General features: G+C 41.9%; 1 protein-coding gene across 1 annotated transcript in view; it reads left to right on the top strand.

Annotated features, from left to right (window-relative positions):
• RALA (RAS like proto-oncogene A) overlaps positions 1 to 13,647 on the top strand; it is a 38,058-nt gene extending 24,411 nt beyond the window's left edge. The window contains exons 2-5 of the mRNA XM_075921732.1: positions 4,364 to 4,508; positions 5,895 to 6,103; positions 10,364 to 10,538; positions 13,202 to 13,647. Of these exons, the coding sequence (XP_075777847.1) occupies positions 4,395 to 4,508; positions 5,895 to 6,103; positions 10,364 to 10,538; positions 13,202 to 13,324 (621 nt within the window). The 5' untranslated portion in view covers positions 4,364 to 4,394 and the 3' untranslated portion in view covers positions 13,325 to 13,647. The remainder of the gene's footprint in view (positions 1 to 4,363; positions 4,509 to 5,894; positions 6,104 to 10,363; positions 10,539 to 13,201) is intronic.
• Positions 13,648 to 15,368: the final 1,721 nt, after the last annotated feature.

Below are 15,368 nucleotides of genomic sequence, written 5' to 3'. Positions count from 1 at the left end.
CTAAATTGGCAACCCCCAGGGTGGCACCTGGGGGTAACTGATCCCCACTATGCCCCTGGCAGAGGGGGCTGAGAGTGCCTGGCTTTGGATGAGGGGAGGGGCATTGGGGATACTTATTAGAAGTTGAGAAACACTGTTCTAGTTAATGGTCGTGAAGTATTGCAGATACCCTTAGACCACACAGTCTGAGGTATATCTAACTACCAATCATAGTGCATGTGACACAGGTGGATTAGTTGCATGTAAGGCTTGGGAAGAGCACTCCTGGAGACCTTAGCCAAAAAAATTCACCCTAAATGAGGAGGGGTAGCTTTATTGCCATAAGAATGGCTCTTCGTGGTAAAGTACAGTCTATACTGGTGCTCTTGAGCATTGAACTCTTGTCACTCGGTGTTTTCTTAACTAAGGATGTAAAATTCCAGTTCCTCTGTTAAATGTTAGGTTAAGCAGGATCAGGGCTGAGGAGTGCTCCAGCCTAATTGGGGCATCCCTGTGTGGAGGCTGGTGCTGCTGCTACTTGTTCGCAGCCCCTGCCTGCAGGATGCTGGGGCCTGCTGTATACAGGGCAGCTCTGGTATACAGGGCAGCCCCTGTCTATGCCAGGCTTCCTCCCTCTGGCAGTGAAGGAGCTGCTGCAGCCCCCACTAGTAAGATTTCACTTTATTTTTAACTGGTAAGCACCCCTGAATGAGTGCTGAAAGTGGTAACAGACACAGCCTAACAGTCAATAGAAATTCCTATATTGGTATGTGGTATAGCCTTGATTCTGCAGAATCATGCATTTCAGTAGCCCCCATCAAATGAATCTAAACTACTCACATGTAGTCTCTGTAGAAATGAGATCAGATGTCCCATATTTCTTGCTCTATGGCATAGCTGTGCTTCACCCATCTGGTAAGAGACCCTGTACCTATGGGACCTAGGGATGTTAAAGACTAGTTGACTATCCAATGAGCAAATGCTTATCAGACAGTTGACAGGTTCTTCCCACTGTCCCCCATGCTGCCTCTAATAGAGGAAGCAAGTGGGGGGGGGGGGGTACTTCAAAGGGGCAGTGCTGCACAGAGCTGACCCGGGCTCTGTGCTGTGTGGCACTGCCCCTTTGCAATGCTGCCACCATGTTTCAAAGTGGCAGCACCAGGTAGAGTCTGGGATTAGCTGGTGACTCCTCAGCTGACTCCATGCAACATGCCAGCTTTGAAATGTACAGGAGCTCTTCTGCATTTCAAAGCAGAAGCACCTGCATGGAGCCCAGAGTCTGCCCTGGGCTCCACATGGTGTTTCTACTTCAGAATGTACAAGAGCCTCGCAGAACCTGGAAATGCCTATCAATTAGTCGAGTAATGAATGGAATTTCCATTGGCTACTCAACTAGTAAATTAATCACTAGTTAACATCCCTAATGGAAGCGCTCTCCTGTTGACATAAAAAAAAATCCATGAATGGCAGAAGTTAAATCACTGGTGGGCAACATGCAGTCTGACCACATGTGGCCCATCAGGGTTCTGTGGCCTGAGACACTTTTTTTACCATTGCCCATGCCATGCGAGGTTGGCAGATTGTGCTGTCTTCCATCCATGTAGCTGGCAGTATTACTGAAGTGACACGCATGTGAAACAAAGCACATGCTGCTTGAACAACTGTGCTATACACTCGCTCTGCATCAATCAGATTTCTGCTACAGATTAGCACCCTCACAATTTTAAATATGAACTAAGGATAAGTATCATGTAACTGACTAATCAAGTAGCTGATGCATTTTTGCATCGATTATTCAGTTAGTCAATGCTGCCTCTTTGAAATGCTGTGGTGGTGTTTCAAAGAAGCAGCACAGAGCCTGGTCCCTCCCCTTGCTGCCTCTATCAGAGGAAGCGAGGGGGTGGGGAAGACAACCAACTAGTTCACTATCGTGTCAACTATCAGATAAGCATTTGCTTATTGGATAGTTGACTAGTTCTTCACATCCCTGATATGAACTGCCCTTTCCTGCAAGTCAGTCTTGGTTAAGGCAGTCTAGCAGCCCATTGAGATGAAGGGCCACTCATGCAGCCTGCTCACTAGCCTAGGGTGTCCATAGTTGAGTTAGGTCAACAGGAGAAATTGCCAGCATACTGTGCATACTAATGTACCTTATGTCACAGGGGAAAGGTTGACTTTTCACAGCTCTGAGGGACAGAACTTAGCATGTAACACTTAGTTCCATGTCAGCATAAGTGTCTTCTTACTTTCAGGTTTTAAATGTGTGTGAATATAGATGTATTAATCCAAAATCTTTATAGAAAAGTCACTAGCTGTTGGATATTAAAACAATTTCTAAATCTTTGTGAAAGTCTTGCACACAAAGGGTAACAAATGATTTAATTGTGTAGATTAGCTGAATATATTTGCTATACATCTCTGCTGTCTATAATTAGTACAGCAGCTTGCTCATACTTCATTCATTTAGATAACCTTTATGGGTGAAAGTTTAAGCCACTTGACTTTCAATTGCGTTGTCAAAACTTTGACAACATAATGAATAGTGGGGTTGATATGATCCAGAGAGGCTCCCAGATTTTAGGACAGCTTGAATAAAGCTATACATGACACACGAAATAGCATATTACATTTTTAATCACCTCTGTACCTAGCCACAATGAGTTTGTATGCACTTATGGAAATTGTTAAACATTTGCTCATCTGCTAAGGTATAACTGCAAACACACTGGCATAGCAACACAAACATTGTTGTCTTTAAGGATGTAAAATTCCATTTGACTGGATAAACATTAACGGACTAAACAGAGGGGCACATAGGAAGGAGGCTTGCTGCAGCCCAGGTGCTTCCAGCCCCATGTGGCACCATCTCAGCAGCTGCGGGGGCCACTTCTGCATCTTGCCCCCATGCAGAGCTGTTGGCTCCCAACCAGTGTGGGTGCTGGGAAAGGCTGGAGCAGCCCTCCTCCCCTCACTGGATGTAGGGCCACTCCCCAGGTACTGGTAAACTGTTACCTGATAAGCATTAGGGATGTTAAAGTGTTAATGTACAGAGTTACAATGAGCCTAGGCTCATCAGGTCACCTTAATAGTTAAACACTCTCTCTCCTGGAATGTGTGGGGAGCCAGCTTAAAAGCCTGTGCTCTCTGGGGAGCCCTCTTCTGCCCCCCTCCCTGCTGAAATTTTCAGGGTTACACCTTTACTCGATTAAATACACTTTAATGTCCTTATGCTTGCTGGTTACCCATTCACATCTTCCTTAAGACTTAAATCTTTGTTCAGTGCAGTATTTGGTGTAATTGACAACTCTGTATAATTACTCTTGACAATTTAAGTTTTGTAACTTGTGTACCTTTGCTCATTAGCAGAACTTACTAACTACAAACTAACATGTATTACTGTGAACTGAAAGGTCTAAAGTGCTAGATCTTTGCTCTTAATTGTAGCAGTCTGAAGATGATTGGGACTTGGTATTTTAATCCAAGGAGCAAAGGAGAGTGAGTGTCTCCACACTAAGATATAGAAGAATGGGGGGGAACTTCTGTTTTAGACCCCTTATTTTAGAAGTAGACTCCAAAAGGAACACTCATCCCCCTTGAATGGGGTCCAGAATAAACTGTCCAGAAGTGACTGAATGGAATAAAGATCTACTGGTGCTCAAATGACTGCTGGCTGGCTTCCTATAAAACATTTGTTACTGTACATAGTTGCACCCTAATCTTGCCTCTCATGCAGGAACAGAATGCATTGAAGTCAGTGAGTTGCACGAGGGGAGTGTAGCCTCCATGCATGCAACAAGATGTGGACTTGAGGAGGCATGAATTCTGCATCTAGTACTCGAATGTACAGTAATAGCATCATAAGGCTGCAAGTTTATTTGGTTCTAAACTACAATACTTCAATCCCTTGCCACAATTACACCTAGACTGCAAATGACAAAGTGCACTTGGATCTGGGCTTAATTTCCATTTAAAGACTGCACTAACTGCATTCTTTAGTTTACTAGGAGTATATTTTAAGGGCTTATTATAGAACTTGTAAAGCCTCAGACTTCTCACTTCCTTTCTTTGCTGATGTGCTTATAGCTTTTCTTGTGCTATATTATAATTTTGTCAAATCTTGCTTTAGTTTGTCAAACATACAAATGACTCTAGGTTCTCTTGAGCATGGTAAAAGCAGATGACAGATTATAATCTCTAATTTTTGGCTAATTTGTGCTGCTGTTTCATGGGTTTACCTTGCTACCTATGCATTAACACAACAATAGTAAGAACCAGAGTTTTCTTTTACTGGGGGTAAGGGTAACAAGTTCCTTGAATATAAAGGTCTATAAAATTGAACAGTACATGAGCATTAACTACTGGAATTACTTTATTCTCCTTCTAGATTGTTTAATTGTCATAGCTGCAATCCAAAGATGGCTGCAAATAAACCGAAAGGTCAAAATTCTTTGGCTTTACACAAAGTAATCATGGTGGGAAGTGGTGGTGTAGGAAAATCTGCTTTAACACTGCAATTCATGTATGATGAGGTAAGAATCTAACTTTCTTGAAAGTAGTATGTGAAACATTTTATGTAAATAAACAATATGTCTGCTGAATAGCATCAAGCTTATTGGTATGGCCATGTAAAGCTGCTTTTGAAGAGGTCCCAGTAAACTACCTTGAATGGAAAGCTCTACATGAATTTCCCTTAAACATTTATATTTAAACTTGGGATTTCTTGAATTACTGCTCCTTTTGAGATGAGCTCTGAGGTCACTGAGTAGTATTGCCTGCCTTGAATCTTGTAGTATAACATTCGAGTGTTAAACTTCAAAAAGCTTGGGTTCTCCCATTATCAGAACTACAGATTTTTAGTTGCTTTTGACTATTATGATTTTAACAATCTCTGCACTTAAAGCTCTTGATCATACTTGCAGGCATACTTTAGGTAACTCAAGCTTCTGCAACAGCACAAAAGCTAAGTGTACTTTTCTTTGTATTCAGTAATCTTTCCCAAACTTGTTTAAACTATTGTGAATTGTAATATCCTTAAGATCTGCATACTATAATCAGTTGAGCTGCAGATACAAAACTTGTATCTGCACAGGACTCTAAACCTTTATCATTGAGACTTGATTGAGAAGGGATCAGCACTTCACTGGGGCTGCTGCACAACCTCTTTCTAATCTCTCAGTGGCAAAAAGTAAACAGGATTCCTGTTCATAACCCTTGTCAATGGGAAATATTACCACTGATGGGCTAAGTAGACCTAGAGTACTTCTATAGGGCATACACCTGATGACACTGACCAGTTGTAACACTACTCCTAGTGAAAAGCCAGCTGCATCCACAGTACATCGTACACATTGGAGAAAAGGCTTTGGCAGCAAGGAGGCTGGGGACGCTATACTTCTAAATATAGCTCTGTTACCCTATATAGCTTTCTATCTACCTCAAGACTTGAGGCTCAAGGGAGAGTGCAGTGCATACTCTAAATGCCATAGTAAGGAAGACCATGTAAAGTCACCGCAGGTTACATCTTGAATACTTGCAAGGAGTAAACCAATATTCTAACTATCCAAATCAGGTTGACATTCTGACCTTATCCAAGGCAACAAAAGTAAGAGTATTACAGTTCCCTCTAGAAATGGAGACAAGGCCCTAACTTGTGTGAATTTCACTATTAGATAATAGCAAAAGTGAGGTACAGTACAGCTCACAAGAGCCTCTTATTTCACCAGCATGAGATGGACATGACTCATTTCTTATTACGCTAGTGTTGGCTTGACAACTGAAGGTATTCTTATGGCCTGGATAAATGAGCAATGTAGCTTCTATTGACCCAGAAAATCCTATTTCACCTCATTGATATTAAATCTAGATGCAGGTATTTAGTATTGCTTTTTTAATTTACTTCTGTACTTTGTTTTCAGTTTGTGGAAGATTATGAACCTACCAAAGCAGACAGCTATAGAAAAAAGGTAGTTCTGGATGGGGAAGAAGTCCAAATAGACATTTTAGATACAGCAGGCCAGGAGGACTATGCTGCTATTAGAGACAACTACTTCCGAAGTGGAGAGGGATTTCTTTGTGTCTTCTCTATCACAGAGCTGGAATCCTTTGCAGCTACAGCAGACTTCAGGTAAGCTGAAGGGAAAGTAAACATTTATTTGTTAGTGAACTTGTGAACTAAGTCCTGATCAGGTAGATTGTTCTTCTTACAATAACTTATCATAGTAGTGTACTTTTTCAGATATGAAGTGGCTTGTATAGACTGCACCCTGGTGTTGCCTGACACTTTGAGACTTCTAGCAGTTGGAATAGTTAGAATGTAGTCTCACTTTGGCAGCTGTGTAGTTGCTTTCCTCTGCTGATCAGGCATTTTGGCACAGTCTAAGATGCTACAAAACAACTTTAGTACTGTCAGAGCAGGTACTTGGCAGGGTTCAAAAAACTGCCTGCCTAAAATTAGTGGCTTTCTGGCACTTGAACTGACTTGTAAACAGGCATGCTGCCATGCAGATTTGATGGCTCTGACCATACTTAAGGACCATAGTAAGGACTTGACTGTCTTGTAGGCTGCACAGCTGCTGGGCAGTTTGGATCCAACTGCATTTGTTCCTGGGCTGTTGGCTTACTTTCTGCTTGTTCTACCCACTGTAGTACTCTGCCATGGTTTTTGATTCTCTTCCCTGTTTAACCTGTGAAGCTATTTGCTTTGGCTCATACAACCAGATGTGCAATCACTGGCCTCTGTGCTTGAATGTGTGTAATACATAAGGAGTATCTGTGAAACTGAGTATTCTGGAGAACAGAATGTAGCAGGATTTGTCCTCCAAACTCCCGCACTCTGGCTAACAACCTGACTATACTTTAAGGTCATGATGTCCAATATGCTAGCCATGTGGCTATTTAGCTGGATGTGTGGCTTGTTCACTATAGCAATAGCTACTAAAGTAACTACTGCTTCAGAACTGGTTGTACACCATGGCTTTAAGGTTTGCTACTAGTACATTGTATATTTCAAAGGCAGAGGCACAGCAGGGTAGCTAGCAAGCACTCCTTACCAACAAATTGAGTAATGGATGGAATTTCCATCCATTACTCAAGTTAGTTGTAGGGATGTTACATTTCAACCAACCAATAAATGACTTAACATATGACACGTATCAATTTAAGAATGCTCTTGGGCATGTAGCACAACAGAAACTGAGGGTGAGCTACATCAATAGTGAAATGTTTATACTAAACTGAGCACTTATTACTAGTCTGACTGGCAAGTCAAAGTTTAAAAACCTTTTAAAAATTTAATGTTTTGAAAAGTGTCTGAAGTGTCCAAGGAAACAGCAGAAGTTGGCTGTCAGTTGTGGTGGAGTTTATGGGCCCCATTGTACAAGGCACTGTAAAATCATAAATGGTCTCTAGCAGCTAAGACATTGTTCCTTACCTGTGTAACATAACACAGTAGGTGCTTACTAAACCTGTGTTCGTTGGTCACAACAGTTGTTACTCTAAATCAGAATGTGAACTTTCTAAGGTGGCCTAGAAGTAAGGAAGGGGATAGGAGGCTTATCCCTTCTTGCTGCTTTGATGGATAAAGGAGGCTTGAATGGCTTTAAACTTGGTTAAATTAGAATTTCAGATTGTCTTCTGCAAAATTTTCTGAACTAGTTTAATGATGGATGATTTAGATCAAGGAAGATATGTAATCAGAACCATCTTAGTGTAACCTCTAGTTACACAACTAACTTCAAAGAATGTTATGATTAAAACAACACAAGCCTTTAAGCTAGGGTGAGTGTGCCTTATACACGTTGAAATAGCCAGCAGAAATGAAAGGCCAGCCCCTGATATTTCTGATATTTTGATTTGGGTGAGGGGAGAAGAAAGCAATCCTTTTCAGGATTGAATACTTATATGCAAAAAAACTGTGCTGTTTCGGAGCCATTTCTATCTAATTAGAGTATTGTAAAGATCCTTAGTGCTACTGATCAATCTGAGGGAATACTATTCAGCAGAACACCAAAGAAGGCCATTGTGATGGGGAAAGCTTAAACTTCATTGGTCTTTAAAACTATGATCAGAGCTCCTGACAGGGCAGTTTTCCCATAATGTTAGCTTACTGATTTGACTTTTCTGAAGAAGCTGTCTACAGTAAGGACTAACACGTGCCTGCTTAACACGTTTTCGCAGTAGCACAATTTTTTAGGGAACATTTTTGAATAACACGACCATCCCCAAAAAAACAAGTGGCGGACTACTTCATGCAGCAGTACAAATTGTGAAAACAGCAATAATACAGTAGACTTCCGATAATCTAGCATACTGGGAGGTATTATAAGGCGGCTGTGACGGGTCTGCCAGGACCTGCGCTGTGTCTGGCGGGGAGGGGGGGTTGGCAGGGAACAGTGTGGTGAGCGGCAAACTCGCCTCCACTTTGCAGGGAGGTGGGGAAGCCCCATGCAGCTACTGGTGACAGGCTGGCTGGGGAAACCCAGCCACTAGCCTACAAGTGGGGGCAGAAGAGGTGTTCGGGGACATAGGCTCCCCAGACACCTCACCCCCTCTTCCGCCCATGTCCCCAGACGCCTCTCCCCCACCCCCACTTGCTGGGTTTCTGCAGCAGGCCTGTTGCTGGTGGCTGCGCAGGGCCTCCCTGCAAAGCGCCGGAGGGTTCACTGCTGTCATCCATCCCTGTTGTGTCTCCTCCCCCTCGCTCCCCCCCCCCTCCCCCCCCGGCTGGATGCAGTGTGGGACCTGGCAGACCCATCATGGGGCATACTCCCAACCCAGTCCTTCTCCCCTTCCCCAGAGCCAAACACCTCCCCTCCCTGCTCTAACCCAGTCCCCTTTCTCCTCCAACCTTATGTCCTGGTCCCAAGGCAGCTGCCTGTGGCCAGCTGCTAGCCAAGTGCAGGCTGGAGCCGCAAGCGCACATGTGGCTCATGTCAGCTGCTCTCGGCCAGGCTGCTAAGAATACTTCCGGGTTCCAGTTGATGCTGGACAACTGGAGTCTTACTGTACAGTAAATCACCTAAATGTTGTTGTTGACGACTCAGCACCAACAGAAAACTGACTTCGACACCACTGCTTGAAATGCAACCCCCACTTTTTCCCATTGAAAGTAATGGGAAATTGACCCCACATAGCATGATAATTTTCTGAAACATAACTACGGTGTTAAATGAGGAATTACTGGAAATTTGTGTTAGGTAGGCTTTTAGAGATTACTAGCATGCAGTTTATCCTGTGCTTTTTCTATTGGTAGGTTGAGTCTGTTAGCAATCAGTGGATGTTCGCTTTAATATGCATAATGTCTTTGAGGCATAGTTGAACTCCACATTCTTAATCTCCTATGCCTTCATCTGGAAAGTTACTATTTAGAACTAAGCCTTCAGAACACTTGAGCACAATGTTGGTTTGGTGTGACTTGCTTGTAGGTTAACTCTTTAAATCAGGGGTGTCCAAACTTTTTTCAAAGAGGGCCAGATTTGAAGAAGTGGACATGCGTGAGGGCCGTCCCCGCACTCTCAGCCCCAAGGCGGAGGGCCCGCAGGGTCGGAGGCGGGCGGAGAGTGCAGGGCACGCTGGCCTCACGGCGGCCCGGGGGCAGGGCGAACCCGCGGGGGAGCGGGGCTGAGGATGTGCCCTACAGGGCAGGCTCTAGGACCGTGGAGGCCATGGGCAGCGGCAGCGCGGCCGGAAGCGGCGCGCTGGGCGCGCCAGTTCAAAAGAGCGCCGGGGAGCCAGGAGAGGGGGAGGAAGCGGGGGCCGTATTAAATCAGAACACGGGCTGCAATTGGCCCGCGGGCCGGACTTTGGACATGCCTGCTTTAAATCAAGTACATGATGACATTAGAAGGTGAGGTCAGAACTGACTGAAGATCTTCCCATGGTGCTCCCCAAAATTGGAGATCAGGTGTTTGTTCTGGGCCATACTATTAAATATCTTACTAATTTGGACAGTGGAGTGGAGGAGAGTGCTTGTGAAGCACTAAGTTGAGAAGAGTTGCAAAGACTTTGAGAGAACAGGGCTAGAATTCAAAACCAACTTGACAAATTGGAGATTTGGACTATAGTCAAGATGAAGGTCAAGAAGTGTGAAGTAGAACACGGACATTGGATTCTCCCCCCCCCCCCCCCCCCAAAATGGGAATAACCAGTTGGATCCTTTTCAGCAGTACTAACCCCCTATAGAATTATAGTGGATGTTCACTCAGATGGGTGGACCATGATGCAGTTGCATAGTCCCAATGTATTGGGTATGGGTATTCCCACCCAGTAAATCTTAAAGGAATAAAGAGAATTCACTGTAATAAAGATAAAAATATCTATTTTGTGGATTATTCTGGGAATAATACTTCCGAACAGATTTGTAACATTCTTCCTTTATCCTCATCAGGGAACAGATCTTAAGAGTAAAAGAAGATGAAAATGTTCCTTTTCTGCTCGTTGGTAATAAATCAGATTTGGAAGATAAAAGGCAAGTTTCAGTTGAAGAAGCAAAAAACAGAGCTGATCAGTGGAATGTTAACTACGTGGAAACATCTGCTAAAACGCGAGCTAATGTTGACAAGGTAATGAACTTCATTTTAGTGTGTTGTGCTTAAAGGTTCTACAAAAGGCCTGAACCCTCTTTCAGGGATAGTGCTTTCTATGTCTCTTGTCATGGCAGATTTATGCTTTGACTTAACCCTGGACCAACTGCTGTGGAGAACCTTTAATTATGGAACTCTCCTGGTTCACCCCTTCAGTGTGCTTCAGCCATGCTCTAAAGAGGCATCCTCAAGCGTGGATTCCTGAGTCTTGATTGATTCTTGATCCTTTACTTTCTCAGCAGTTTGAAACTGAACAGTTAACCAATTCCCTAACCAATCTAGAACTTGACTAGATTCTGAGGGGGTAGCTCAGGAGGAGACAGGCTGCCTCAGGGAATTGGAAATGAGATGGGGTTTTTTGAGGGGGGCGGTTAGCTCTTTCAGTAATTCCCTAAAATATTGAATGTGATTGGAAGATGGGTCATCTTTAGAAAGGGAAGAGTGCTGGGCTAGGCTGGTCATTGACATGCTGAATGACTTCATTGGGAAAGGATTTTGATCTACCTCAGTCACAAATGATATCTGGACATGGACAAGAGGAAAGTGACTGTCTCAAAGGTGAGAGTGGTAGCTTAAGGTTCAGGGATGCAGAGAAGCAGCCTGCTTTACACATCTCTTCTTGCCCGTTTCCAATCACCATTGCTTTTGAGATCAATGGGATGGACAAGTGAAATCTCTCCAAAAAGTAAGACTAAACTTCATGCTCAGGATTAATGTCTTGCACTGAATTTCGATAACTACTGAAATCCACTGTATTGAGTGGCTAACAGCATTTTGCCTTGTGGAAAGCAGAATATTAAGACAAGGGGGTTAAGTAGCTTAATGTGCTAACTTCTCTGACCTATATACAAATCTGTTCACGCTACAGTATTAGAAAAATACCTAGTGAAAATCCTTGCAGCTAAGAATGGGAAGTCAGGTTGCAACTTGATAACCTAATATAAGAGGTGGACTTTTTTTGGAATAATTGTCTGCCATCAGGTTTTTTTAACTCTTAACTGGAGAACCTATTTCTGCAACTGTTTTTCAAATGGTAATTCAGTATCTTCAGTCTGACCGAGTGCAGTCTATTTACATGCAGCAAAACACAAGTGGGTCACACTTCAGTAAAATAACAAACAGCTTGTTAAAGTTAAACACAATTGCCCCTCAGACTTCAATAGGATAGAAATTGATATGTACTAGTTCTTGATGGATTGCATCGATTGCAGCTTGTATCCATGCCTTACCAAACTGCCAGTTAGGACACAATCTACCTGCACATTCTTTAATTCAACTAATTTTACTTAACTGTCAAATTCAACATGTGATTTGTCATCTCCATCTCTCTTAGCATGTAAGCCATTGCCCTTATAAGCTTGAAGATTTTCAGATCTGGTGGTGAAATGGCAACCACTCCACAATGAGAGCTGAAATTACAATAGCCCATGGTGTGGACAAATCAAAGGAGTAGCTTGGTATCTGTCACATGGAATTCTAGTTACCCAAAGTCAGAATGCTGCAGTCCAAAATTGAGGCACTGACAAAATGCCAGGAAGTCTCTTCACTCCTAAGTGTACTTGTGCAAGTAGGTTAAGGATCTTGGGCAGTAAAGGACTATCCTTACTGACTCCAACTGGAGAATTTGTCAAACTCTCTCATAACTGTGTACACACACAAATGCTAACTTAGACATGGCCTTTACTTCTATCTTAATGAGAATGTCATGTAATATGTGATCTAGGTTTCCTTGACAAAACAGAATATTCTTTCCTCCAACACAAGTGGTAACTGTCTTAGTATGCAATGCAGGTGATGAAAAACAAACTTCAATCTAATCCTTTGTAGACTGTAGCACAAAAGTAATGTAACAGGATACACTGAGCTAGAAAACCATAGTTCTGTATATACCTTCAGGAGACTAGCCTACTCTTCTACAACATGGCTGTCAAATACTCTCTAGACTGCCAGTAAAGGTGGATCTGACAAAAGGAAAACTTGCATAATTGCCTGCTCTAATGCCATAGTGTCCAACACGCGGCTATTTGGCTGCTTGAGTGTGGCTAGTTGAACACCACAGCTCTAATGTGTCTTTTTTGAAGTCCTATTGCAAAGGTGATAACAGCACCTGGAAGCTGACCCCTTTGTGGAAATGAGCAACAACAATGATGCAAAATAAACTCTTCATGAAGTAGTGTCTTACCAAGCCTGAATTGACAAATGGACTTTGAGTATGCAACTCCACTTGTAGAGGTCTCAAATATATCCAACATTCTATTCTAGTCACCTTCTGAAAGATTTGATTTTGAGCTGTAACTAAGGTTTAGTTCTTTTAAAGGAAACTCATTTGAGGCTTGATCAGTTTACATCGGATAAGGAAGCTCAGCTTCTAGACGGAGGTCTCATGTGAAGAGCACTAATCGAAATGATGGGGAGGGTGGCAGCTAGCCTTACTTGCTCTTAACAAAACTTGCATGTCCTTGGAAAACTAGGAAAAAATAGCATAATTCAGGATTTTGATTAGGGTAAACCAACCCTAAACTAGTATGTGTAGCTAGCTGTCATCAGACACATGATCTGAGTATCCTATTTAAAGTTACTTAAATTGGCATATGTTCATAGTACAATTGAACTTGCATGTAAAGTCACTTATTTTCTTTTAGGTGTTCTTCGATTTAATGAGAGAAATTAGAGCCAGAAAGATGGAAGACAGCAAAGAGAAGAATGGGAAGAAGAAAAGGAAAAGCCTAGCTAAGAGGATCAGAGAAAGATGTTGCATTTTATAATCAAAGGCCCAACTCATTTCTTCCTTGACCATGCTAATCATAATTTATAAGCATGCCACCCAAGGCTTAAATGACTGAAATTTAACATTTTGGAAACTGTAATGTATCACTAAAAGCATGAATTGGAACTGCACCAAGTTAAATTCACTGAATTTAATATGGCTTCAAGAGAAGCAAAGTTCAACCCATTTCATAATTGCCTATCATTGTTCTGAATGTAGTGTTTCATAGGCAGTCGTTAACAGTAAACAGGAGGCATTCCTTTCTGTGGTTTCTTGTAAAGCATAAATTTTATATCACTAAATCTTCAACTTTGTCTTGTCTTTGACTGCCTTGCAAATTACAATTGTGAACATGAAACTGGGGGATAGCTGTTTTTGCCACTGCATTACACAGTTGTGGAAGAGAAAATGATTCAGGCAATGTATTTGCATACAGTTTGAGTCCTTCCTATGTAGGTTAATTTAAAGTGGTCTAAATTTTTAGAAACATTTGAATATGCCTTAATTAAAGAAGAAACTAAATAGCAGATATGTAGTTAAGGCTATATTTTCATCTTGATGCATGGAGTCTGATGCATCCCTGTGCATCAATGTGGGAGAATATCCTTTAGTATGGAGTGCAGTTATGTGAATGGTCTTGCTAACTAGCTTTCAGCTAGTAGTGTCTGATCTTAATGTGTGCCATACTCTGGTTATTTTGAATAGTCCAGAGCATATTGTCACCTGTGACTTAGTATACAATATGGTAGTTTAAAATTAAAAGGGGTTGGAATCTACATGGATGGTTGAGATTACAAGGTTGTATGGCAGTTAAGCCTGAGATGGGCACTTACCACTTAACCTGCTGGCACTTTGGAACTACCATTTTGCAAGTAGATAATGTCTGTAGGTGTTGGGGTTTTTTAACTTTTTAACTCCAAGTTGGGCAGAGGAGCTCCCTTAGTAGAGCTAATGTTTTGTGGTTGGGGTGTTTAGGAATTTCAAGTGTGTTTAACTTCCTTTGTCCTTGTGATACTAAGCTATGGGAACATGGTGTGGTTGTTCGGAAGCTGCTTGCAGATTTTGTACCTTTTAGTCTAGTTTGTTCATAATGGGGAGCATTGTAGCAACTTTTTCTAACTTATCAAATCTATGCTTTGCAGTACAGAGACACTATGTGTATCCAAATTCTCCAAATAGGTATTGCCTCAGCTGCTTCGAAAACAAAAGAATACTAGCACAGTTAGTATTCAGTATCTTACTAAAAATAAACCAGGATCTGAGGTTTTGGACTCTTGAGTAGGAAGGGTAGATGGAGTCCACAAACTATTCTTTTACATGTGTAAACCTATAACTGACAGTCCAAAATGCATTCAAGAAAACTAGGTAACAAATGTGTACTTTACATGCTGACAAATAGATATTGTAGAGGGACTCAGCTCTTTAAAAATGACAGTTGTCATGTTAAATATTTATCTGTAAGGAATTTTGTATGTAAACTTAGTCAACTACCATGTGCAGAATTAAAGTTACTCATGTAACTATAGCCAAGTAGGCCAGTTTTCATCTTACTGTGTACTCAAGTCATTTTCAGTCTATTTAATGAGGGAGTCTAACCACTAACTTTGACTTTGCTTTGAGAACTGTGTACTGGGAACTGAGGTGTAATGAAGCCAATGGACATAGGGAAATGTTACTTGTCTGAGGCTGATACCTTACCCAATTCTTTTTATTTGCTATTTGAGCCATTGAAAGAAATAAACTTCCTTTTTTTAAGCACTCGTGCAATGTTAATTAATGCAAATGGGTATGTTCTAGTATACCCTCAGTTCATGGAGTCATAAAACTGAGTACTCCAAGAGTTTTTTGTACCATATGTAAACCAAACTGAATTCTGTCTTAGTGCTGTGTTAATCTGGGTAATACACATGAAAAGACTGGAGAACAGACCTGAATGTTTGCTATTGCATTTTGTGTAATAGCACTTACCTTTTTTGATGTCAGAGGAATTCCAGGAAGCGAGAGAACATACAAACAATCTTGCTTTGGACAAGACCACCAAG

The sequence above is a fragment of the Pelodiscus sinensis genome, chromosome 2 (genome assembly GCF_049634645.1).
Source record: "Pelodiscus sinensis isolate JC-2024 chromosome 2, ASM4963464v1, whole genome shotgun sequence".
Lineage (NCBI taxonomy): Eukaryota > Metazoa > Chordata > Testudines > Trionychidae > Pelodiscus > Pelodiscus sinensis.
This window is presented reverse-complemented; position numbering and strand designations above follow the sequence as displayed.